The 25,535-nt window shown below is 38.6% G+C and overlaps 5 protein-coding genes across 5 annotated transcripts; 3 read left to right on the top strand and 2 right to left on the bottom strand.

Annotated features, from left to right (window-relative positions):
- The first annotated feature begins 4,169 nt into the window (after positions 1-4,169).
- Positions 4,170-6,054, top strand: LOC112180998 (11-beta-hydroxysteroid dehydrogenase-like 4A). Its single transcript, XM_024319609.2, has 6 exons — positions 4,170-4,352; positions 4,896-5,088; positions 5,214-5,299; positions 5,376-5,507; positions 5,631-5,762; positions 5,845-6,054. Exons 1-6 carry the CDS (start codon positions 4,170-4,172, stop codon positions 6,052-6,054), a joined length of 936 nt encoding a protein of 311 aa, XP_024175377.2.
- A 405-nt stretch (positions 6,055-6,459) lies between these two features.
- LOC112177210 (11-beta-hydroxysteroid dehydrogenase A) lies at positions 6,460-8,102 on the top strand. The gene is made up of 6 exons (XM_040511227.1): positions 6,460-6,664; positions 6,783-6,975; positions 7,074-7,159; positions 7,297-7,428; positions 7,511-7,675; positions 7,780-8,102. The coding sequence occupies exons 1-6, from the start codon at positions 6,482-6,484 to the stop codon at positions 8,065-8,067; spliced, it is 1,047 nt and encodes a 348-aa protein (XP_040367161.1). The 5' UTR covers positions 6,460-6,481; the 3' UTR covers positions 8,068-8,102.
- A 79-nt stretch (positions 8,103-8,181) lies between these two features.
- On the bottom strand, positions 8,182-11,799 carry LOC112177208 (recQ-mediated genome instability protein 1). Its single transcript, XM_024315469.2, has 8 exons — positions 11,212-11,799; positions 10,939-11,109; positions 10,636-10,781; positions 9,962-10,098; positions 9,107-9,666; positions 8,915-9,019; positions 8,704-8,832; positions 8,182-8,616 (listed from the first exon to the last, which is right to left on the bottom strand). Exons 1-8 carry the CDS (start codon positions 11,665-11,667, stop codon positions 8,416-8,418), a joined length of 1,905 nt encoding a protein of 634 aa, XP_024171237.1. The 5' UTR covers positions 11,668-11,799; the 3' UTR covers positions 8,182-8,415.
- A 36-nt stretch (positions 11,800-11,835) lies between these two features.
- Positions 11,836-14,992, bottom strand: LOC112177209 (SWI/SNF complex subunit SWI3A). Its single transcript, XM_024315470.2, has 7 exons — positions 14,832-14,992; positions 14,027-14,562; positions 13,430-13,924; positions 12,889-13,058; positions 12,725-12,774; positions 12,375-12,538; positions 11,836-12,209 (listed from the first exon to the last, which is right to left on the bottom strand). The coding sequence occupies exons 1-7, from the start codon at positions 14,917-14,919 to the stop codon at positions 12,030-12,032; spliced, it is 1,683 nt and encodes a 560-aa protein (XP_024171238.1). The 5' UTR covers positions 14,920-14,992; the 3' UTR covers positions 11,836-12,029.
- A 3,325-nt stretch (positions 14,993-18,317) lies between these two features.
- LOC112175814 (DNA ligase 1) lies at positions 18,318-23,575 on the top strand. The gene is made up of 11 exons (XM_024313560.2): positions 18,318-19,145; positions 19,238-19,271; positions 20,546-20,625; positions 20,736-20,795; positions 21,000-21,113; positions 21,201-21,281; positions 21,376-21,456; positions 22,161-22,659; positions 22,779-22,876; positions 22,958-22,988; positions 23,080-23,575. The coding sequence occupies exons 1-11, from the start codon at positions 18,735-18,737 to the stop codon at positions 23,232-23,234; spliced, it is 1,644 nt and encodes a 547-aa protein (XP_024169328.1). The 5' UTR covers positions 18,318-18,734; the 3' UTR covers positions 23,235-23,575.
- Positions 23,576-25,535: the final 1,960 nt, after the last annotated feature.

The following is a 25,535-nucleotide window of genomic DNA, read 5'->3' as shown; positions in this document are numbered from 1 at the left end:
TTGAAGTCCTCAATGGTGAGATTGACATTTCCACCATCTTCTTCTTCTTCTGCAAGGTACACTTCTTGCTCCCTCAGGTCCCTATATGCCCTGTATCTTACAGCTAGTTCCTCGCTTGTCTTGCATTGCTTGAACCAATGCTCAATTGATCCACATCGATGACACTCATCATTGTGGCTGCCTCCCTTTAATTGAGGTGCACGTTGTACACGTTGCGGGCGTTCCCTAGGAGGGTTGGTGCCACCACCACGACCCATGGCGCTACCATTACGGCTAGGGATACCACGACCCCCTCTCCCACGTGTGGCATTACCACCACATGTATCCACACCAAACTTGCGGTTTCCTTCCTTGTTAAGGCGGTTATATGGGCCCATATGTCCCTCATGTCCCCCATTCTTAGGGTATTGCTCCTTGCGCCTTCCTTTGGGTACATTATAATTCGCCTCATGAACGCTTTTAGTTCCAATGGGCCTTGAATTATAATTCCTCACGAGTATGTTATCATGTTTCTCAGCTACAGATATAACATTAATAAGCTGATGAAACCTCGTGATCCGTCCAGCATTGACTTCAGTACGATATTGCTTTGATACCACAATGGCTGAAATGGGGAAGGTGGAGAGAGTTTTCTCAATTAGCTCTTGCTCTGTGACATGTTGTCCACAAAACCTCAACATGGACTGTATGCGAAGAGTTTCTGAATTATATTCAGCAACAGACTTGAAATCAGCAAAGCGCAGATTGTTCCATTGAACATTCAAGTCAGGGAGGAGGGAATCTTGGACATTGCCAAAGCGCTCTTCTAGCGCTACCCATAGCTCTCTTGCATTCTTGATTGACATATACCCCAATCTGAGTGTCTTGTCCATATGACATCTCATCAAATATCTGCTTGAGCATGCTTTATAGGTGTTCACACCAACACAAGATCCGGGTTAGATGCCCGGATTATGGGTAATATTCCCTTTGAAGTGAGATGGTTCTCAACATCGGTTACCCAACTGTGGTAATCCAAGCCTGTTGAGTCAAGCATGGGAAAGTCGAGTATAGGTTTATTCGACATCCTGAAAATAAGAAGAGAAGATATATTAGTTTCGGAGTTAAACTTTCATGAAAACTAAAACAATAAGATTTCCAAGCTATGCTACCAAGAAATCAATTTCCACGAATCTCTTTTGGATTAGACCAAACAATGATGTTTTAATATGGTCACAATTTGATGCTTGAGGACTCTCTTAGTCCAAGCATTATGAACACTCTTAGTTCATACGAACGCTCTTAGTTCGTTTAACTATGAACACTCTTAGTTCATACGAACATTCTTAGTTCGTTAAGCATGAATCCCCACAATTCCGCTTTGTTAAATACTCAAAACCATTTGGCAACATATATTCCAATATTTGCAGAAAATAAAAGGAATTTAAATACAAGAAAGCAGGAACTTTAATCGTAAAAACTTACTTGATAATTTAAAGCTTTGCTTCATGATTCTTTATACACACGCGTGTTGATGCAGGCGTGTAGCTAAAATAGGATTGCTGGAATCTGGTCCAAAATTGGCAATTGGCAGGCTGCCCTTCTCCCTTCTTTTTCCTTTTTTTTCTTCTTTCCGGGCCCAAGCCTGCTTCCCCTTCCTTTTTTTTTTTTCGCGGCCCGGGCCTGCCCTTTTTTCTTTCTTTTTTTTCTTCTTTTCTTTCTTTTGTTCTTGTTTTCTAGTTCTTGCTTGTGGGCGTGGGGCAGCACCGGCTGTGCGGGGCTGTGCTGCCGAAGGCTGGAGGCTGTGCTACAAGGCGTGGAGGTTGGCTGGGGTAGTAGCTCTGCGGGGGTAGGCTGCGCCGGTGGGCGGTGGGTCGTGGCTGGAGGGCGCTAGGTCGAAGCAGCTACAAGATGGTGATCGATCGGGCCAGGCCAGGTGCGGCTGGGCTGTAGGGAGGCGAGGCAGAGTGCGGCTGGGCTGATGAGCGGGCTGCAGGGGCAGTTGCGCGGTGGGACTGCAGGGAGGCTGGAGAGCTTGCGTCTAGGGCTGCAGGTGAGCTGGGAAGCGCGGGCTTGCAGGTAGGCCAGTGGGCTGGTGCGCGGCAAGGGCAGCAGAAGGCTGCAGTGGCTTTTGAGGCAGGGAGGGCTGCAGCAGGGAGGTAGTTTTTGGTGTTTTTGTTGGCTCGGGTTAGGAGCCGTAGAAATTTTAGGGTTTTTTTTTTTGGGCAATGGTTAAAACTCGTGCTGATAACGTGTTGTAGGAGAATGAAATTGTGTTTATTATTGATAATAGGAGCCCTTTAAATAGGGAGTTATAAGGTACCAAAAAGGTAATAGAATCTGATTACAATTGAATACCTAGAACACATTCCTATTACAACTCTAAACCCTAGTTTGTAGAGGCACACATTATGTCGACATTTTCAACAAATAATAAGTTCAGAGAAACAATAAGTTCATAAATCAAAGAAGAAGAAAAAACGATGTCTCAAAGGCTTCACATAAACATAACTATAGGTCCAGTAAGGGAAATACGAATAGTGGTGTTTATGTCGTCGGAGTCAGACTCAGACTCATAACAACGTTGTTCTTAAGAATTCTTTCAAAAAAAAAAACGTTGTTCTTAAGTAGGACCTACAGTGATAGGGAAGGATGTAGGAACCGATGGCACTCCTTGACCTAGCTAGCTACAAAACTGGGTTTAGCTTTGATTGGGTCTCACTAAAAGAAGGTCCAAATAAACCTTTTTACTTTGGCCCATTTGTCAAAATAGGGTGCCTGGATTTAGAGAGAATATCCATCAAAAATGTTTTTGTTGATTTTACTTTCATGCCATTTAACTTCTGTATCATTGAAACAAAATTACTTACTTACAAACAAGATCAGTTAAATCTCACAAATTGTGTTTGTTCGCACATTTTAGACCAAACAGTTTAGTTTGGTTAGATTTTTTTCTACAATCTTTGCCTATGAAAAGAACAATTTTTATTGTTCAATTTGTTTTTATTGATTTCAATTTTTATTGTTCAATTTGGGAATGGTTTAAGATTGATTTCAATTTGTTGTGTTTCGGTGATTTCAGACTTTCTCGTTGTTTTTGGTGATTTCAGTCTTTGACTGATTTCAGACTTTGATCCAGTAGCAGTTGGCTAATCATGTTTTGTTGCTATCTATCAATGGTGCCTCTATTTTCTTTTCTCTTCTAGTTATTAAATCCCCAAATCAAACTTGTTAATGACAAAGATTGCATATCCATTCATGATTCATGTTACTGATGTTAGAATGAAAACAGATTGCTTCTTAGCAAGTTAGGAGCCCGTGTGCAGCAATATAGTATCTTCTTGGTGATTTAAAGTTTAAAGAATATTTTTCTGGTTCCTATACTACAAAATCTTTAATTGGTAGGAAGCTAAAGCATTATTAGGAAGAGGGGAATATCATAAAGGAGACATAGAAGTTGCTTTACATGTATTTGAAGGAATAGATCTTGCTGCATTGAGTCCAAAGCATATTTTTCAATGTAGCTTACTTCTGGAAGCATATTTTTTTCCTAATATGCTTGATCTGGGAGACTGATTTATATATTGTCATTGTTGGTTACTTGTTATATATCAATTTGATAAATTATGTGGACCGAGTAGCAATTGCAAGCAAATAAGCAATTGTTTGAACGGGATTATCGGAACTTGCATAGAGAGTGTATATTTTTTCTTTCAAGTAATAAAATTCTTTTGCACCGTTGAAATTTTCCATAATAATTTTTTTTTTCTTGTTAAGAAGTTCAAGCCCCCAAAGGTTTGATTCCTAAATCCGCCACTGATTACAGAGCTAATGACAAGTCGGCACGGACACCCAACACAAGTAATTCTTACCTCCTAGGGAATACAAGTCTCAAAATGGTACAGAACGTACACTGATTCAGGCAAAAGAAATTACAGCAACATTTGAGATAATCGATATGGACGCCGTACAAAAAAATGGGATCGTCCGCTACTAAATATTGCAGCTTGGAAACCCCAAGAAAGAAAGGCCATCAACTAAATAACAAAGAGAACCAACGACAAGAGTATGAAGTTATAAACACAGCAGCAACAATATATGGACATGACACACAACACCATTGTGCATAACGCCGATCCAAGATATATACGAGAGAGAGAGAGAGAGAGAGAGAGAGAGAGAGAATGGTCATGAATTTGAATCACAAGGTGTTGAACATAGTAGTGCCTCTAGTAACACTCACTGGATTGGTTTTCTTTCTACCACCCTTTCTGATTTACAAGTTTCTCTGTTTCGTATATCGATCCAAATCCATTGAAAATGTCGCTGGAAAAGTCGTCCTCATCACCGGAGCATCTTCAGGAATTGGCGAGGTAATTGATTCCTATAAGGCTATAATGAACACTTCACTAGCTATATATTGGTCCGATACTATCTTATCTTGTCCACTTGATGTCTTTCCATGAGTGATATATGTTGAGGTTCTATTGGTCACACACACTCATGCTTCTAGCATGTAATCAATGATAGAAAATCGTTCGTTGGTTAATTAGTTCTTGCATCATAAAAAATGAATAAGCCAAGTCAAAAATCGTTTATCCAATCTGATATGATACAAGTTTATTTGACAAATTGTATTCTTTTTACAAATTAAATACTCCAATAATTGTGGATAAACATAATAGGTGCAAATTAATCATTCAGGTTGTTTAAATAACTCAATAGTGGCCGAAAATAATAGAAATCTGCACATAAATGGTTATGATCATTAAATTACCAACCAAAAATAAAATTAGAGGTAAAGAAATTTCAAGTTTTTAGACTCCCTCTCTGGTTAGCAGCCTCTATATAAATGTATGGTGTACCTTATTTATGTAATTAGTTAACATTAATTAATTTGCAATGCAACTCTAAAGCATTTGGCTTATGAGTATGGTAGGAAAGGAGCCCGTTTGGCATTGGCAGCCAGAAGAGAGGACCGTCTTCGTGCAGTGGTGGATAAAGCTCGACGGTTAGGGTCTCCTGATGCCATTATGATCCTAGCTGATGTTTCAAAGCTTGAAGACTGTAACCGACTTGTTAATAGCACTGTGAATCACTTTGGTCAATGTAAGTAAACACTCATACCTCTGGCTCTATCGAACTACGTATATGATGATCAAATTAATCAAAGCTGCTAATTAACTTGTGTTCTGTGATAATTTGTGGATGAATTGGTTTCATGCATACAATAGTGGACCATTTGGTGAACAATGCCGGGATTACACAAGCTGGATTGTTTGAAGATTGTAATGAGTTCTCTTATCTGAAATCAATTATGGTAATATTTTGCACCAGATATACGTTCATCTTTGCCCTCACATCATATTTAATTTACGACTTCAATTAATTTGCAGGACATTAATTTCTGGGGGTCAGTGTATTGCACCAAATTTGCAGTTCCATACTTAAGAAAAAGCAAAGGCAAGATTGTTGTGATTTCTTCATCTGCAACATGGTTTTCTATACCAAGGTTGAGTTTCTACAATGTAAGAAAAGGGTCTCGTCGCATGCATACTCTTTTTATTTATGTTATTAATTACTAGCTAATTGGTTAATTTGGTAGACAAATTAAAACGACAAAACGTGATGGTTTGTACTAAAATATATAGGCAAGCAAGGCAGCCCAGACGTGCTTCTTCGAGACATTGAGGGCTGAATTTGGTTCTGATATGGGGATTACGATTGTGAGTCCTGGAGTGGTCGAGTCTGAAATGACAGGAACCCCCCAGTTTCAATCTCAAGTAGGTAAATAGTTAGGGCTCGTTTTGGTATATCTTACTTGAAGATATGGTTATTGTAATATCGATCACATTGTTTCGTTAGGTTGGTTCAGATATGATGCCATGTCAGTCAACAGAAGTGTGCGCGAAGGCAATTGTGGACAGTGCTTGCCGTGGAGACATGGACTTGATGGAGCCGTCTTGGATTCGGGTCGCATTTTGGCTTAGGGTTCTCTGTCCTCAGCTACTCGAGAGCATTACCCATTCGAACTCAATCAAAAGGCCAAGGACTACCTCAAACAAAGATAATTAGGAGCGAGCTATAGAAACCCTTTTAATCAATGTATAATAAGTAAAAGTATACGAATGCACTTGATTAGTAGATCGAATAGGGCAGTTCTAGTCCTATATATATTGTTTTTGATCAAGTTATCTCAATCTTCTTGTAGGGTATGTGTGCAAATGAAGGAAAATCTGAAGCAAATTTAGTTTTGGAAATATTTATTGTCCTTGTTGATATATGTAGTTCCATATATTAGTTCTCTTTCAAGCGGTGGTGATCGATGAGCTCACCCCAATATATATAAATATATAATAGTATAATACGTGTTGCTTCTTCTGCATGCAACGCTGCTACGTTGTGACACTCTGACCCTCATAAATTAGTTCATTATATAATAGCAAGCAAAACATGCTCTAGCTCAATTTTCATTCTCTGGGAAATCGATTAAACGAAAGCCATGGATATCATCAACACACTACTAAACATTGTGGTTCCTCCCATCGGCCTCACCTCGTTGCTCTTCTTTCTGCCACCATATCTGTTTTTCAAGTTTCTCCTCTCAACGATAAAGCCGCTGTTTCGGGAAAACGTGGCCGGAAAAGTCGTACTCATCGCCGGAGCATCCTCCGGCATAGGCGAGGTATTATACATATGTAGAAATGGTCACATAATTAACACACACACACACACACACTTCTCTTTGCATGATCAACCTCAGTTTCGTATAAAATTATTGTTGGTTTTGATTATTCTTGAAGCATCTGGCATACGAGTACGCTAGAAGAGGAGCTTGTCTTGCTCTTGTTGCCAGAAGAGAACACCGACTCCAACACGTGGCGAGCAGAGCCATGTCGATTGGCTCCCCAGATGTTCTCATCATCCCTGCAGATGTTTCCAAGGTTGAAGATTGTAACCGCTTTGTCGATGTAACAGTGAATCATTTTGGGAGCTGTAAGTACATGTATCCTATATCAATAGCTCTATTACTTTCAATTAATTATTATCATCCCAGTTTACACTTGCCCGTGTTTTTCTATGCTTAATTACAGTGGATCACCTAGTGAATAATGCTGGGATTGCTCCTATCTGCATGTTTGAAGAAACTCCTGATGTTAACAACTTAGCACCAGCTATGCTAATTACAGTACACATGCTTTCACACATGCACATGCACCATCAACATTTGGTTTAGTGAATTTTTAACCATAGATTTTTGAGGAAATTGTAGACGTACGTTTGTGAATGGAATTACTGGTCAACTTTCTTTGACAGGACATAAACTTTTGGGGTTCAGTCTACAGCACCTACTTCGCAATTCCTCACCTTAAACGGAGCCAAGGGAGGATCGTAGGGGTCGCCTCCTCTGCTGGATGGTTGCGTGTCCCACGACTAAGCATGTATAGTGTAAGTTCTAACAAGTAAACTTCATTACCAAGTTCGGTACTCGGGTCTCTTATTGATAGTTCTAATTCTAAATTTGGTTCAGGCTAGCAAAACAGCAGTGATAAGCTTTTATGAGACATTGAGGGTTGAAATTGGGCATGAAGTTGGAATAACAATTGTGACTCCAGGGCTTATCGAATCAGAAATGACTCGAGGCAAATTCCTAAACAAGGAAGGTCGATTGGTATTAGATCAAGAACTGAGAGATGTAAGCTTCTTTTGGTTATTTGGGTAATGGGAGTAATTCAATCCTCGCTGTATGTGTTTAATTTTGACCATCCTCATTAACTTCTGGTGTTGATTGCTGTTTAGGTTGAAGTAAGCTTAACGCCTGTACTGCCTGTCAAAGAAGCTGCCGAAGCAATTGTGGACGGCGCCTGCCAAGGAGAAAAGTACTTGACAGTACCAGCTTGGGTTAAGCAGTCATTTTACTGGAAGGTGTTTTCACCTGAGATACTGGAGTGGGGTAATCGTATCCTGCTAATGAGCAGATCAGGAGATGAGCGGGATACACTAAGCAAGAAGATCCTGGACATTTCTGGCTTGAAGAATTTGGTGTATCCAGACACAATTCGATCTCCTCAGATTAGAGAACACTGATGATGAACATATTTGGGATAAGCACATCTTGTTGTCTAAATAACGTAAGCACAGATTGCAGTTACTAAAAAAAATTTCTCGAGGAAGATGGAGAATCACTGTAGACTTTCCTACTTTAAAATCTCAATGTACGGCCTACAGTTGCTTGAGCACTACTATCTTAATTAAACTATTTATGTAAGCCTTCAATTTGTGGTTAATGAGCCAGGTAAGCTGAAGCTAAGACTAAGAGCCTAAGATTGTACCAACCTATTTCAAGATGATAAAACAGCTGACACAAGATCTTCCCATTCGGAACCTTTTCTATCATAAACAATAGTGGCACTGCAAACTAAACTAAGTCAGCAATTATGGCGATATATCAATGGGACGGGAGGAGAGACTCTGTGACCTTTGAGCCAGGCGCGAGGAGCGACTTTGTGATGTCTGGGCCGGAGGGGAGTCCTTTAGTCTCCTCAGAAGCAGCCATGCATCAGACGAAGGACAGCCCTGATCCATCTCAAGGGCAACTGGAGGAGAGCCTTTACTTATCTCTATGAGCATTATCCCCTGAAACATTCATGTCCCGAGATATTGAAAAAGACTGAATTAACTACAAAGAATGTATAACCTGAGAACGAGCGAATCGGGTATTACCTCAAAATTTGCTAAGAAAACTTGGAACTGCTTCATATTCTCCTTCATTTTGGAAACTACAGCCTTATCTGGGGAAGAAAGACCGGCTGTGACATCCTCGGGAGAATGGCCAATCCTCTTCTGTACAACCTGAAGAGCACAAACAGGCAATCAACCTATCAAATTCCTACTAGTATACATTATTAACGACGAAACCCCAACAAGAACTTACATTGTGATCAATGAGAATCTCGGATATCATACCGCCGTCATCAATGTATGCCCGGAGATCATATTTCTGCTTATATTGGAAAGCCTTGACACCAGTCAAAAAACACTGCAAAAATTGTGTTCTTGTTTCAGTATAAACAATAATTATAAACCTATTATCCCATAAATGTAAATAACACAGAACTATATGTACCTTAACCTTCCCTCGTACAGATTGAACATTACTGGTCTCTAACCTGATCGACAAACTAGATAGGTAAATGAAAGGGGGCTCTCGCTCTCCAAACAGTAGGAGTGGGTGCTCCACCTCATTCACGACATTGGTATCCTCGTCACTGAAAATAGCATCCGAGGATGGGTAGGGCACACGAGTTTCATCTTCATTAACCAGATGGATATCATCATCATTCAAAATTGACGGGCGAGCCCCACGAGTTTCACTGCTAATAGAAACAGCATCCATATCAATGTCCTCTTCAATATCCAAAGCATCCTCAAAGGGTGGGTTGGGTGGGTTAGGAATGGCAGTATTAGGCACCGGATTCTCCCTCCTATAAGGAACGGTGTTTATATGGAGTCTCTCAACACCAAAACCATAAGAAGATGGGTTAGGCACAGCATTTTCTCTGCTATTGGGAATAGAATCCATAGGCATCTCTTCATCGATATTAGATGATGGATGATAAACAGCATGTTCTCTACCTAGAGGAACAGTCTCTTGGGTAGTCATTGGAATGCTATTTCTACCAGCATCTGCAATTCAGTAAATGATGCAAAGGAATCATTGTAGAACAAAGAATGGAAGTGTGTAATGTCATAAGCTATACTTCTCAACATAGGACTCTTCAGCACTTTCAATTTACAAACAGTTAAAGGAGCAAACTAGAGCTTTATCTTATATACGGTTCTCCGAAAAACATTCTGGGTGACCCTAACTCTACAGTTTATAGACATCGACAAGAAATTCTAACCAGAGATGAGCAGTTATTTCTGTAAAAAGCCCTCTGTTGGCACTAGAGGGCAGAAGCAGATAGCAACATTTACATACCTCGGTTGGACGCATGAAGGGGAGTTGGCGCTTCGAATGTGGAACTATTAGCCTGTCCAGCAACATGAACACCATCAGGAGGCCAGGCAGCAAGGGCTGCCCTATTCACTAGAGGAGGAACTACTCCATTCCTAGTTCTGCAAGATATATCACAAACTATCAAACTGATTATAAAGAGTGGAAAAGCTGATTATAAAGTGATCCAGTGTAGTCCAGCATCACGTGTTCAGACCAATTACGGACCCAAAACAAAAGGAAATGGAAAAACCAGGATATAATGAATACTTTAGGCAGAAAAGTTCTCAAATCACAACAGTACTGAAATAAGTTACTTATGTTGTGTCAACAATATTCAATATCCAAACAATTCATCTGCTGTATCCGCCAACATGAATACATTTAACTAAGCACGCAGTATAACCCAATATCATGGACCAAATGATCCTCTACATTACTGGAGCTTTTGGCCATAGCCACAGCAGCTTTTTCCATCAATAAAAGAAATGCAATGAATTGAATCATTAATATGGATGCTGTGTTTGGCAATGGATGAATATAGATTGACTTGTGGAACGGTTATACTTCTTCTGTTTGGCAATGAATAGCTTGACATGATCAGCAGTATGCTCTAAATCTTCAATATCATTAATGTATATCCTACACTTTTCAATTACCTGTTTCCCCTTGGTGGCTTATTCACCTCATCAAAAAGCCTTTTCCGTGCCGCATCCAGCTCTTCGACTAATCCTCCTAGAACTTGAATTGATTGAGGGACCAGCATAAGAAGTCCATGGCGAACATGTACATTGCACACAACAACCTAGATATTAAAAGGACAAATCTGTGTTTGAGTCAGACAAGCGAACAACCCTTACATTCAAATGACATTTCAGTTGACATCAAGACATTTCATTAACACAAATCTCACACATTGTAACACAACCTAATCGAAATAACCAAACGAGAGTATGATAAACCTTCAATCCAGCAGGAGTCAAAGCTTCAAGGGCCTGAATGGGCCTGTATTCCATACCGAAAACACGTTGAACACCGTCGGTCATCGACAGCTTGAGGCACCTTTTGTGTCCAGCAGAGGCTTTCTGATACCTAATCTTCAAAGGATTGCTAATGTTAACAATCTCATCAACCTGCCAAACAAAGAAAAAAAAGTGCCCAATCTTTTACCAAATCACATTTCCGGTTCATGTGCTTCTGTTCAATTTGCACAAGAAGAAGAATTAAAGCATTACCTGCAACACATAAGGTCCTGGAAGATCAACTAGATGAAGAGAGGCCACGTTCTGAGGAAGCACGCCACCGCCGGAGAGATTCATATCCGAAACCAAGAACTGCTCGAAGCAGAGCTTGGCCTTCGCCGCCGCGTCCAGGTTTCGAAAGCCCGGCAGCCCCAAAACGCAAGCATCCAACCACTCCCGCTTCAGCCTTAAGCCAAGTCCCTGGAGAAAGTCGCTAACCGGACAACCGCCGGAGCTCGGTGGAGGCGCCGGTGGATTATCGGATTCCGGAAACTGAGGAGACGGCGGCGAGAGGTTGTCGGAGACGTCAATGAACTCGTCGTCGGAGGAGGAGGAGATTGGGAGTGGTTCCGAGGGGTACGGGTTCGGACGGGATTGGGTGAGGGGTGGGTGAGTCACGGTCTCTTCTTCGTCGGAAGAGTAGCTCAGCCGGAGTCGTCTTCTGATCATTTTTGGGTTTTTTTAGCTCAATTTAGGGATTTTGGTGAGGTTTAAAATAAGAGTTTTTGAACTTTTGGGCGGTAAAAGGGGCTAATTCGGCCCGTTTAAGGCCGACCCGGCCCAATCTAAGAAAAAATTTTCTGAACAGTGCAAATCCTTGACATTCTCAAAAAAAACAGATGCAAATCCTTGAACATTTGAATAATACAGAACCTAATTGTACAACAATTTCTGCTCTCCAGTCTAATCCATGGACGTGAATTAGAAATCCAGGAAGTGTACAAAAGCTTTTCAGTAAAATGCCTACAAAACGCATTGCTGATCTACTCTAGTCTATATTTCTTCTCCTCTACTTTACATGTAGAAGAAGTTCAAGATTTTACAGGAGGATGATCCCTCCATCTAGGTACGCCAGAGTCGAGTGTCTGTTGTATGATGTCAATTCGCTCTTCTAGCAGAGAATCTTCTTCTTCTTCCATTTCTGCGTATTCCTTCTCCATAAGCAGATCCAGTTCTTCGACGGTCTTGATTTTGCAGTGCAACTTCTTCATCTACAGTCATGCCAAAGAGAACAGTAGGATTAGGTTGTCATCCATTATAGATGGCTAGAATTGCAACAGATTGCAAGAGAAAACAGATGGCTAGCAACCCCTTGAGCACAAAAAGCATCAAAAGGACAGACAGCCAGGAAAAGTAGTGAGATAAAAATCATCCACCTGTGTCCCTATTATGGTTGCCAAAAGATGTTCAATCTCTCTATCCTCCTGATCAGCCAGTAATTTGGCACGAGCAGCAGCTGCTCCAAGACCTGTTGCGATGGCAGCTCTAATTTGCAAAGTTGGAGGTATGTCATCTTTTTTTATAAACACATCCTGACCCGCTGTAATAGAAATCAAAAATGGATGATTAGGAGGACTGGGATGATGACCATAATAAGCCAACAACATGTAAGCAATGAATAGCCACGCATTAGAAAACCAGTATGGAAACCAACAACCACTAAAGCTAAATTCAATTCAGCCATATATACAGAAATCATATTGTAAAGTTGGCTTACTGCATATACCTGATTCAGTTGGCCTTTCCTTCATCTCTGAATCTTCAAGTTGAAGGACTCTAAAACAGAAAAGAAACAAGAGAAAATTAGGACTTTGATGTCAACATAATACATTAACTAGCAGACTAATATCTGGAGCATCAGTTGGAAAAGCATATAAGTAGATAGATAACCTCTCTGTCTCACAATTTATAGCGGGAGACTGCAAGCCATTAGTAACACAATCGTCTTCAGCATTAAATATCTCCTTTGAACATGAGGTTTCCTCACAAAGTGCATTAACAGCAGCCTCAGCTGCAGAAGCTGTAATATGCGGACCAACCAAGGTTGACAAGGCAGATACCTAATGAAAAAAACAATGACAGTTGCCATGATCATTGGGATGACTGAGAAAAACAAAAGATAAAATTATTCAAAATTATATCAACTTTATCAATATATGTAACGAGTTGTAAAGACCATAGTCGGGTATGAGAATAGACGATTGTACAAAAGCATATAACTTGACAAAAGAAAGAACAAATAAATAATAAATAAAAATTCAATCTTGATATTGTTAATTTATTTCATGCCTGTATTTTCCAGCCAACACATGTCAAACCATTACAGCCTATTTTATTGGTATTGTAAACTACTATTGAACCAGAACATGTCCCAAAATACAGTTTGCCAACAAGTTCACAAGATTGTATATAGGATCAGGACAGTGTGTACCTGTGTAATAAGTGAACTACTAGCATCCGAAAGGGAAGCGACGCGTTGTTTTTTCAAAGGGGGACCTTGGTTTGCAGTATCTCCATTCTGCTCACTGTCATTTGTCTGCTCATGGCTCTGACTCTTGGTTTTGATAGTCTCTTGACACTCAGATGAAGATAACTGACCTTGTTTTGAACCGCTCAAGTTGCCACTAAAGCCACTATGGTTACCTTTTCTGTGACCAGAACCCAACACAACCTCCCCAAAAGGCAAATCAATAAGCTTAGCAATACAATCAACTTTGGTCTTGGTCTTAACATTTTGAGCAACACGATCCCAATCATCTCCATGCTTTGCAACTGAATCTAAAAGAAGTAAAGTTTCTGATTCAGTCCACTCAACTCCCATATTACTACTCTTTTCAACTGGCTCGTTGTACTTGAAATTTTCCTTCAATTTGTTCTCCCCGTAGTTTCCATTTTCAAAACACTTTGTGCAAAGTAGAAAATCACCCTGCCAATATGAGAATCATAGCAGATACATAAATTAATAAGCTTCAGGACAGAAAACTTTGAACAATTTAGTCCGGATGAATTAAAGAAGCCATGAAAATACCTTGTTATACTTGTAGTGTCCAGAATCACAATGTCCGCCACAATTGCCACAAACCAAGCTCTCTTTCTTCAAATCACCAAAAACATTCGAGTATGATGCCAATGGAGGCAATGTAATTCTACTCGCACTTCCACCCCCACTGTCCACTACCGTAGGTGTGGCCGAAAGGGGCTTAGAATCACTTGGATTTGCACCCACTCGGACCGCATTTGGGACTCCTTCCTCAACCTTAACCGTAGTCCCGGCCTCACCCGAGGTACCAAAACCGTCATTGTCACCCGAACTTGCCCCAAAATTAATCAACCCCCATTTTTCCAAGAAACTAAAGACCTTGTGCAGCAAAGTAACATCACCCACAAGTGACTTTCGAATCTCGGTGAATGTGAGTTTTCTAGCTGGGTCTTCTCTATACTTGTTAATAATAAAGTCCCTATATTCTTTGTACACCTTTGGTGTTCTTGATATCGACCTCCCATCAAAGAACTCCTTCAAAGCAATTCTCTCAGTTTCATGAATCTCATCCCACAAAAACCAGCCTGACCAAAAATAAAAAAGTTTCAAAATTCAAAACTAGAATCCTATTATATGCATCAATCAATTATATAATATAACATTCTTGATTCCCCAGAAAGAAAGAACAATGCAAACTTTTTTTTTCTTCCAAGGTTTAGGGTTAGCTTTATGAGAATCTTGAATTTCTTTCCCAGGAAGATTTGAGGGGTCTGTTTCAGCATACGGAGGAATTAGGGTTTTGAAATAGAGTTAATGTTAGGGTTTAACGAGAGAAAAGAGGGGGAGGACTTACTAGAGTGGCTTGGGATGGTGTAGAGGTCGAGCTCTGGTTCGTCGGGTCGGAGCTGCTTTGAACCCGGGTCGTGCGGTGCAAGTTCCATCTTGGATGAGCAGAGTGAGTTGGGTCTCTCTCGCTCTAGAGCTTAGGCTTCGACTAATGGCTTGGTCCAGCGACTAGGCAAAGGTTTTTGATTGAATCACAGACCAATCAGATTCTGACGCGGTGGTCTGTGGTGTGTGGGTTATTTAGCACTAGCGGGAACCGCATGCGAGTTTCACGTGACGACTCAAACAAGTAAAGATTATTTTAAATATTAAAATTAATTTACGTTTGATTTTCTTTTACATTCATAACATGATAAAACTGAGATTTAAGACAAGACCGCAACTAAGTTGATACCATTCTCTCGATCAACAGAGATGTGGGTGGATGTTTCTATATTTCAATTTCAAATCTTCACCGTACACCACATTAGAGATTTCAAAAATCAAAACATTATGAAATTAGCATGTTTTAGAAGTTAGCTCATGATCCATAGTCTTGTGTGACACTTCTACTGAAAGCTCATGAAAAATACATTATGCGTAGGCATGATGTATGTTAATCAACTTAAAATTGACGGAATAGTGACGGATTTGATCGATTTGATGAAATTAGAGAGTGCAGAGACTGAACTGATGAACCCTTGAAAGTATAAGGTAGTAAGCAGAATTTAATCCATTTTTTTCTACGAGATTATATAATGAAAATATTGATTTTAGAGAATTAACTTTAAAATGAGAAACATCTATGTCCAGTACCATTTTGTCTAGTGTCATAGTCTTTCATTCGTAAGTTGGAGATTGTGAGTTCGACTCACAAAAGACTAGTTGTTGCATTTGAGTTGTTTATCTTATATATAAAAAAAAACGAGAAACATCTTATACACGCAAATGACACAATATTCCAAGACAACATTCTTGTATTATTTAATATTTCTCATGTGAATGTGAATTCTTTGGATTCCCCGGTAGGTTGTTATTTGTAATTTTTTTGTTTATTTTTATGGATAATTTTAATTTTCATGAATACAATTTGACATATTATGCAAAAAATATATATTAAATAATAAAGTAGGAATTGAACAACTTCTGAATCCCATTTTTTACAAATGATTGTCCAAACTAACTATTTTTTACTAATGGTTGTCTAAAATGACTCGACCACGTATCAAACTTTACGTCCATATTCTCCAGTTACAATGAAAATAATAGAGTTAGATTTATCTTCATTCCCTAAACTCTAGTGTCGTTTGATACTCAAGCTCACAAAATTATCAATATGATACCTGAATTCTTAATTTGCTATCAACAACATACATCTGTCCAATTTCAGTCATGGCTCTATTAAAAAGTTAACATGCTGCACATGGAGATAAAAAAGAAAGAAATGGAAATTACCAAAATAACCTCTCTTTTTTTTGTCTATCTTCTTCTTGCTCATTTATCTTGCAATTTCTCAGATAAATAGCTTAGTCTTTATTTTTACAGATCATAACAAAAACTAAAAGACTTCATCTTCCTTTTGTTTTCTGGAGTGATAATCAAGTTATCATATACTGGGTTTCCAACCCAGAATGGCCCTGTTTTGGTCGCCAAAAGAGGAGAGACACTAGTGCAAACTGCTTCATGGTGGAGCTAGAGGGTCCAACCTAGGCAAAATCTCAAAATACAAAAATGTCAAAGGTTAAGAATAGGTGGGGGGGCTGATTATCAAATAGAGGAATATCAACTTGATAGGTTAGAATTAGATGGAGAAGTAGGTTGTAATTGAGATAGGGAGAGAATAGACCAAAGTGAATCAGATGTGTGATTTCGCCAAATATTTTCAGTTTTCTATAAATAAATAAAAAGCTTAGTCATTGTTTTTTTATTTCTTTAAACTTGGCCCACTAATTCAGATCAAAACCCAAATCCTTTTTTAGAAACGAACTCCAAAAACCACAAAGAGGAAAAATGAGAAAGAAAGAGAAGAAATTATTGAAAAGCAGAGAAAGAAGAATAGCTTGCAATTTTTTTAATTTTTTTTTGGGCTGCTTTGGTTGGTTTGTATTCCAATAATATAGAATCAAGAAGCACATAAAGACTGTATAAAATCAACCTCCTTTTAATCGCCTTCTTCAGTCTAATCACAATTATGAATCGCTTTAAACCCTTTAAGTCTTTGAATCGCTCTAAACCCTTGAACCTTCAATTCTTTTCTTGCTTGCTCTCACTGTGTTCATCAATGGCGGATGTAAAGACCTTCGCCTTCCAGGCCGAGATCAACCAGCTTATGAGTTTAATCATCAACACTGTTTACAGCTACAATGAGATTTTCCCCCTTTAACTCATCAGTAATTCCTCTAATGTAATTGTTTTATCTCTTCCTTTGTTACATTCTTTGGCTTCCTCGATTTGTAATCTATGATTTTAGTTGCACTAGTGCTAAATTTGTTTTTAGATTATTGGTTTAGTGGTTGTGAATATAAAGAATGGCTTGGTGTTTATTTTTTACTTCTTTTTTGCCTTATTTTTGGGTTCAAGAACAGTGGCTTAATTGCTTTAGTTTTTTAATTACTTTTCATAATAGATTTGTGTAAAAGGACAATTTTATCTTCGAATATTTAGTCACATGCATAACTTATGATAATTTTTTATAAACATAGAATGGAAGATTGACGGAAGTACTGTGTTTATACGAAATTCTGAGTTCAATTATTACATTGATAGTTTTATGAGTTTGGTTATCAAACTGGGCCGAACACAAGAGTTGAGGGACTGATGATGAATTTAACTCTAATTTTGAATATTACGATACAGCCTCACCACCAACATTAAGACGAGCCACTTGACCATTTCTCACACTGTGTCCCAAAATCACGGGACACATGTGAAGGCAATTCACCGCCGCGTTGATGAACACCCTGCAAAACTAACTTATGAGATGTTTTTATTAGCAAATATTGAAATCTTAAAAATAATTATTTGACTCACAATAAGTGATCAATGTTCCACTTAAAATTATGTCGCACTTGTCCTCCAATAACTGCCTGGATGAGTATAACATCTTTCACACGAACGCTTATGTATCATTAACGTGTTCCACATTATTAGATTAAAAAAAAAAGGACTTAAATGGAAACTTCGACGAAGATGCAAATCAAAATAGTAGAAACCCTATTAGCAAAAACACAGTTTAGAAATATAAGCTTCTCATCGGATATATATTAACAAAGTTTTTCAATCGTAAGTAGAACATTGAACTCGATTAAAAACAAAGTGCGAATGAAAGGAACAAAAAAAAAAAACACACTAAAAAAATTGTAGCCTGGTAAGCACACAGAAAAATTCCGACTCAAGTATAATCACCACGTTGAAATAGACACGTGGCAAGATCAGAGAGTCGGTGCAGTAGATTGGTGCGTTAAACGCCCTCTGAAAATGTTTTGGTGGTTTTGCCGTGAGGTTAGGGAGTTGTGGCAGCACTGAGTGAGTTGTGCCTAGTGTAGGTAGAGTAATAGAGTAGTAAAAGAGAGAGAGAGAGAGAGAGAGAGAGAGGGAGAAATGAAATTGGTCGAGCCCGCTCTCTAAAATTTCATAGCCAAAATTTTGAAACCCCCCACCAAACCCTCCCTCCCTTTTATATTCACACCCCGCCCGAATCCACCCCAAAAAATCAAAATCCTCAATTTCGATTCCCCCCCAATTCCCAAATCTCACTTTCTAAATCCTCTTCTTCTTGTCTCGATTCCCTCTCAGATCACCCACTTCTCCCCCGCCCGCTAGTAAAACCCCCTCGGTGATTTCTAGGGTTTTCATTTCCCACCACCCACAAATCTAGGGTTTCCGCAGCTCTCTGTCCAAGTCTCGATCTTGACTCGATTGCTCGCTACCCATGGCGTCCGAAGCCCTAGAGGAGAAGAAGCCGGAAGAAGAAGCTCCTGTTGAGGATAAACAGGAGGTTGAAGCTGGAGAGGAGGCTAAAGAGGAGCCCGGAGAGGACGAAGAGAAAGAGGATCTGCCGCAAGTGCCCGAGAAGGCGACGGAGAACGAGGAAGAGGTAGCTGAGGAAGGCGAAGAAACTCCCAAGAAAGGTAAGCGGACTCGGAGAGCCAGCTCGAAGAAGCAGCGAGGCGGAGACTCAGCTGTGAAGAAGCCGAAGAAGGAAGCAGAGGTGGAAAAGAAGGAGAAGGAGCCGGTTACCCCGGTGAGTGAGAGGCCTACTAGGGAGAGGAAAGTAGTTGAGAGATACTCAGCTCCCGAGAGTGGAAGGTCTTCGGCCACGAAACCATTGAACATTGAGAAGGTACTGTGGTGGAAAAAGAGGGGCTTTTCGGATTTTTCCGTTGCTAATTACTTGCATGAGACTTACATTGTGCTTGGTTTGTGTGATTTCAGGGTCGTGGAACTCAGCTCAAGGATATTCCAAACGGTATGTTCTCTAAAGCTCAGTTCTTGTTAGATGTGTAAATTGCTCCCAATGTCTGATATGCTGATTTTGGTGTGGTACTGGATCTGAGTGATACTCAATGCTATTTGCTGTGAGCCGAATCTCTATGTTTCCCTTCATTGCTCGGTGAACTTATGTTTTTTGTGCTGAGTGGGTGTTGTTAGTGTTACTGGATTAGAGGTTCTTTTGAGAGGATCTGAAACTTAGATATTAGGCAGAATTTTAACAGCATTCAAGCTATGCTTTACCTGGGGACATGTGCAAATATGATGATGGTTCTGTTTTAGCCTGGTTCTGTTTTAGCCTTGACGTTGCCTTGAACTTCCCACTCTATTGAAGACATGGGAAACTTCTTAACGTCTGATATATATCACTCCTGAATCTCAATTCACTGCTAAAATACATGTCTCTTCCAAGTATAAAGCCACTGATAAGAAGAATTCCTTTCTACTATCAGTCTTTTCATTGTTTTAATATTTTTTTGGTATTTCACTGCATCATTATGGACAAGCTCAGCTCAGTGGTGTGAAAGAACATTAATTTTTATCATTTTGATTTGTTTGGAATGATAGGGGCTTTATTTAGCTGGTACTGGTGTTATTAGAGTAGCAGCTTGAGTTCTTTATTATTATTATTATTTTTTGGCTGGCACAAAGTGTAGTAGCTTGAGTTAAACTGCCATCAAATGAACCATAAGCCTTGATTGAAGATAGTCCATTCATTTTTATTTAACTCCCATGTGTTTTGTTAACAAGAAACATAAATAAGTTGGAACACAATCAAGAACAGGTCAATGATATGAATCTGCACTGGGTTCTCCCTGGTTCAGTTTAATTAGAGTTGCCATCTAATAGTACCCAACATCCATATTGAAATAGGGCACTTGAGTTTATATCCATAAATCAGTGTACTTTATAGTTTATGTGATTTTAGCATTTAATAACAGTTTTCTTGTATCAAGAGTTATATGTTCATTGTATATCTGCCTAATTTACAGAACCAAAGGTTAAACAGCCTAATTGAGTTGAATATTGGGATCTAAGCTTCCATTTTTTAGTTGCAGTTGTTATCTCATTACATTAAGTTGACATGGCTTTCATTGATTAGTTTCTTTAGCTTCATTTCATACAAATTTTCATATGTCCAAGTATGATGGCATTTTGAGAGATGGATGTTTGTAGCTTTTGTTATGTGCTGATTACCAAGTTTGTAACAGCATCCTTGTGTATTTTGTCTTACATTCTGAACTGTTTCAGTGGCTTTCAAGTTATCGAAGAGAAAACCGGATGACAATCTTCAATTACTGCACACAATTCTTTTTGGGAAGAAAGCAAAGGTGAGTTTAAGTTTTAGTTTAGTGATTCAAGGCATTTGCTTTGCATATCAATGTTCATATGAAGGTTATCTGGTAGTCTATCTGTTTTAATTGTTGATGTTCTTGTGCAGTCTCACAGTTTAAAGAGAAACATTGTCCAGTTTTCAGGTTATGTGTGGGCTGAGAATGAGGTAATATATGTTTTGTGCTCAGTCACTCTTTATCTCTCCCTCTCCACACCCCCCCCCTCCCCTCTCTCACTCTCTTGTGCAAGTCACATTCTCTAACCTTTCTTTGGTCACTTTTTCACACAATGCCTTACTGTATATTTCCTGTTGCAAGTATATAAGATAAAGGGCACAATATGTATTCATTCTTAATGTTTCTGTTTGCAGCAAGAAAAACAGAGGACAAGGGTAAAGGAGAAGCTTGATAAGTGTGTTAAAGAAAAGTTAATGGATTTTTGTGACGTGCTTAATATTCAAATCAATAAAGCTGGCACAAAGAAGGTAAGTGGTCAAGGACTCAAGGGAATAGATATTTTATTTTGTACGAATCACTTATTGACCCCATGTCTTACGAGTCACACTTTACAGGAAGAACTTTCTGCAAAGTTATTGGAGTTCTTGGAATCCCCACATGCTACAACTGATGTTTTGCTTGCTGAAAAGGAACAGGTTTTTTCTTTTCCTTAGTCTTTTTTATTTATTTGCTGTATGTTAGTCCTGATGAGTGACTTTTGTTAATGCGTCTTTCTTATATGACTTTTAGAAAGGGCAAAAGCGTAAGAAGAAGGTTACACCAAGTAAGATTGCAGGTTCTGGAGAAGGATCACCGGAAACTCCAGCCAAGGTGTGTAATTGTTAATAAACATTTACATTATAAAAGTTTATTCGAGGTTTATAATTAAAGTAGGAAAATAATAATTCCTTATGTGGAATACATTTCCTGATATGCTGTGATTTGGTTAATTGACTTAATTCATTGATGTTTATACCCATACTTGCTTCTTCAAATGCATAATTATCATGCCTTTTCATGTCTTCATATCCAAGTTTTGTCTCCCAGAAAGAAGCCTTGATTAATTTATTCGTATTGTGTTTTTGTATTTTATTTTGTTGTAGCTAATCCATTTTCTTTGCTTTTTCTCTCACTTCAGTTTTCTGATACCTTTTTCCATTCTTACCAAAGTTTTCTACACAAACAAATAAACTCCTAAATCTTGTCTAGAATATAAGAATGGAATTTTCACTCCCCTTGTTAGATGATTGAATTTACATGTTGATTCTTCTCCAAATACTCTCTCTTTCTCTCTCTCTCTCTCTAATAATAAACTCCTAAACCTTGTGTAGAATAAGTTTCTCTCCCCTTGTTAGATGATTGAATTTACATGTTGATTCTTCTCCAAATTCTCTCTCTCTCTCTCTCTCTGGCATTGGCAGTCTATTCTGGCCAATGCACTTATCTGTTGATTGAATGCACTCTCTGAGAATGGTTCATTTGTTCATTCTTGTGACTAAGAATTGTAGTTTTACTTTCTGCTTTTCTTTCCTTAGAAACAAAAGGACACACCCAGTGTTGAAAAGAATGAAGAGTCAACCAAAGATGAAGAGGATGAATTTGATGATAAAGTTGAACCTTCAGATCCAAAGGATGATCCTCTTGAAGAAGATGATGATGACAGGATGAATGAAGAAACTGATGGGGATAAATCTGATGAAGAGGAAGATGAACCAAAGGACCAGGTGTCAAGTCCAAAAAGTTCATCCAAAGATGTGAAGGAGGGCTCAAAGGTTAAAACTGGGGGGAAGTCAACACCAGCTAAGAAGAAAACCCCTGCAAAATCTGTGAAAACTCCTACAGAGTCTGAAAAGAAATCTCGTTCTACTTCAAAAAGAGGTGCAAGTGATGCTGATGGAGCTTCTGGTTCTAAAGCAAAGGGATCTGTGAAAAAACAGAAAACTGAAAAGGAAAGCCCAAAGGATAGTAAGACAAAAACCACTAGCAAAAAACAGTCGAGCAAGTCCCCAGCCAAGGTTCCAGCAAAGGATCAAGGTGATTTGCTTTGTGTTTGTATAATTCAGTATCTAAGATTTTGCTTTTCATGAAATTCTAGTTTTCACTGAACTTTTATGCTTTCTTTTTAATTATCTCAAATCTCTGCATGAACCTAGTGAAAGGCAAAACTAGCAAGAAGGCAAAGGCAGAGCCCACAAAAGAAGATGTGCATGCTGTAATTGTTGACATTCTGAAGGAAGTGGACTTCAATACTGTAAGTAATAACACTACCTTGATTGGATGATTGAAGTTGTGTCAATTATATGATTTAATCTTCTGAATTTACTTGCTGCAGGCAACTTTATCTGATATTCTCAGGCAACTTGGTAGGGCTCTCATCTGTAACAATTTTTTTTCTTCTTTTTTTTTTCTTCCATTTTTTCTTGGTTTAACTTGATTGAGCTTGTATTCTATTAGGTACCCACTTTGGTATTGATTTAATGCATAGAAAAGCGGAGGTGAAGGACATAATTACGGATGTAATTAATAACATGACTGATGAGGAAGAAGAGGATGAAGAAGAGGAAGCAGCTGGTGATGATTCAGAGAAAGAGGACCATGATGATGCTTAGTTCATAGTGGGTCAGTACTCATACATGACCATAGCAGAAAATGAACCCTGTGGTGCCTTCATCAGGTAGTTCATAACTCAAGAATTGAAAAAATGACTTTAGATGCTTGGGTCTATGTGTTCTGTACCATATTTATTAACCTCTTAGTAGTGTTAAACTGACCTCAAATTCATGTTAGTTTTGTTATTGTCAAGTTTAAACCCCCTCCTGTAAGAGTTGTTTAGCTGTAATTGTCAACTTGCTTTCCATTAGAAATGAGTAGTAAGTGGGTTTATTTTCTTTTATTTTTCTTCCCTGTGAACCTACAACAATTTCAATGAATTAATTTGTGTCATTACGAATTCTTTTCAAGTAATAATAATCAACCCTCAGACCCTCTGCACCAATGAATGGTATTGCCGAATGAATCATATTGAGTTTGGTTTATATCGATCTCAATTGTTATCATCCCCTAATTAATTGAATCAAGTTGTTTTCTGAATTCTTGTCAAGCAATAAACCCCTTATGCCCATTCAAATCAGTTAGAAGTATACATCAATATTTGTCATCTTCGCATATAGGGATGGCAATAATGAGGCGGGTTGGGGATGAGAATAATGAATTTCATCACAATACCATCTTTGTTCCCATTTTTGAGGTCATTCTCCACCTCTATCCCTACCTCAAAAAAAATATATTGGGGATTTTCTGTCTCCATCATCATTGGGGGTCCTAAATTCCCAATAAGAATCTAATAAATAAAATATTTTATTTTCTTCTCATATTGCCTTTTTTATGAAGTTAGGGTTTATATGGTGCATTTGATATTGTAAAAGTTTAGCTATTAAAGTAATAAATGTATATATTTGTGATTCATGTTATAAAAAATAAATTTATATATATATATATATAAAAATTTATATATGTATATGTTATTGAGGCGGGTTTGGGGATGGAGAGCACAATACCATTTCTGCCCCATCCCCAATTTTAGATAGCGGAGATTGGAGATCCCTTGGGTTCCCGAATCCTCTCCCATTAGAGGCGGGTATCTAATGGAGCTCTGCCCCGTTAGAGATTTTTGTCATCCCTACCCACATAGTTCCAGGTTATTAACTACTTGGTCCATCTTTATAAGGTACCATTTCCTGTTGAGTCACACTACCGAAAAATTCCAGAATAGTTTGGCTGATAATTTGATATCCATCTACTATCATTCTTCAGAAGGAAAGTTTATCTATTGTTCTATACTTCTATATATCACTTAAATTCTTAAAATAAGGTGGGTGTGTATCTTTACCAAAGACTTTTCATACAAAGTGTTAACCCTCTGCTATACTTAAAGTTGATTGCAAAGTTTTAGCAAACCTGGTATAGTTTTGTATATAATACTCATTCCCTCTGCAACATATTTTAATATTATACTATTATTATTTTTTGATTCTAGACCATGAAAGATTATCATCATATTCAAAGAACTGATTAATTATGGTGTTACACTTTTCTTGCCGAAAAAAAAAAAAAAATAGAAAAACCATTATCAGATCCATTTGTGTGATAGAACATTCAACTGACCTAAGATCTATTGGAAAAAAAAAAAATCTAGTTGGTAGAGCTGATATTTTGTTTCACAATTTTTGGGCATCGAGTTTAAACCTTTAGAAGATTTTTCGGGTTTTAAAAAGGTGGAAACCGACTCAAACTTAATGCAAATAGGGCATCATCGCAGGTGGTCCCCCGCCCCCAACGACTGACATGCCTTTTGCTCACAACATATTGCCCCGGATGATATTGCGAGCACATTGCATGTATGGGTTGCCATTCGTCTAATGGAACATTGTGAGTTGTAACTGCCATTCATCTACTGCTAACTGGGTTGTCATTCATACCCGACCAAAGCGACTGTGGGCCATATATCAAGTGGATTGGCGATGAAAATGAAACATAATCAGACTCATATCATGTGCAGGCGGAGACCATCGGAAGGTTAATTCATTATGGTATCAATAATTAAGAGCAAGCAGACCAAGCAACCTAAAATATATTTTGGATGACTGTCAAGCCAACTAATACATCTCGGGTAAATTTTTGTTTCATTGGCCAGTAGCCTACACAGCTGATCATATTTGAAGAGCCAAATCTACAGAGAAAGACCAAATATGAGGACCGTCTTGTCCTGTCCACTAAGAGATCTTTGCGTAATCGAACCAATTAAACATGAAAATTAGTCCCTTCCATAATGCAAAAACTTGTGAACCAAAACCATTAGACGTAATTTTGGGTTGCTTCCGGTAAAACAAGAAATCCCACATCAAACTAAT

This window comes from Rosa chinensis, chromosome 7 (genome assembly GCF_002994745.2).
Source record: "Rosa chinensis cultivar Old Blush chromosome 7, RchiOBHm-V2, whole genome shotgun sequence".
Classification (NCBI taxonomy): Eukaryota; Viridiplantae; Streptophyta; class Magnoliopsida; order Rosales; family Rosaceae; genus Rosa; species Rosa chinensis.
The sequence above is the reverse complement of the archived record's forward strand: the minus strand, read 5'-3'. Positions and strand labels throughout refer to the sequence as shown.

Coding starts and splice junctions, on each gene's coding strand:
- LOC112180998 (XM_024319609.2), top strand. CDS start 4,170: ATGAATTTGAATCACAAGGTGTTGAACATAGTAGTGCCTCTAGTAACA. Junction 5,089..5,213: donor TGTGAATCACTTTGGTCAAT/GTAAGTAAACAC, acceptor TGCATACAATAG/TGGACCATTTGGTGAACAAT. Junction 5,300..5,375: donor CTTATCTGAAATCAATTATG/GTAATATTTTGC, acceptor ATTAATTTGCAG/GACATTAATTTCTGGGGGTC.
- LOC112177210 (XM_040511227.1), top strand. CDS start 6,482: ATGGATATCATCAACACACTACTAAACATTGTGGTTCCTCCCATCGGC. Junction 7,429..7,510: donor CACGACTAAGCATGTATAGT/GTAAGTTCTAAC, acceptor AATTTGGTTCAG/GCTAGCAAAACAGCAGTGAT. Junction 7,676..7,779: donor TAGATCAAGAACTGAGAGAT/GTAAGCTTCTTT, acceptor ATTGCTGTTTAG/GTTGAAGTAAGCTTAACGCC.
- LOC112177208 (XM_024315469.2), bottom strand. CDS start 11,667: ATGATCAGAAGACGACTCCGGCTGAGCTACTCTTCCGACGAAGAAGAG. Junction 10,099..10,635: donor AAGCCACCAAGGGGAAACAG/GTAATTGAAAAG, acceptor TATATCTTGCAG/AACTAGGAATGGAGTAGTTC. Junction 8,617..8,703: donor TTTTCTTAGCAAATTTTGAG/GTAATACCCGAT, acceptor TGAATGTTTCAG/GGGATAATGCTCATAGAGAT.
- LOC112177209 (XM_024315470.2), bottom strand. CDS start 14,919: ATGGAACTTGCACCGCACGACCCGGGTTCAAAGCAGCTCCGACCCGAC. Junction 12,775..12,888: donor ATAAATTGTGAGACAGAGAG/GTTATCTATCTA, acceptor TTTCTGTTTTAG/AGTCCTTCAACTTGAAGATT. Junction 12,539..12,724: donor GGAAAGGCCAACTGAATCAG/GTATATGCAGTA, acceptor TTTCTATTACAG/CGGGTCAGGATGTGTTTATA.
- LOC112175814 (XM_024313560.2), top strand. CDS start 18,735: ATGGCGTCCGAAGCCCTAGAGGAGAAGAAGCCGGAAGAAGAAGCTCCT. Junction 19,146..19,237: donor AACCATTGAACATTGAGAAG/GTACTGTGGTGG, acceptor GTGTGATTTCAG/GGTCGTGGAACTCAGCTCAA. Junction 20,626..20,735: donor TTTTTGGGAAGAAAGCAAAG/GTGAGTTTAAGT, acceptor GTTCTTGTGCAG/TCTCACAGTTTAAAGAGAAA.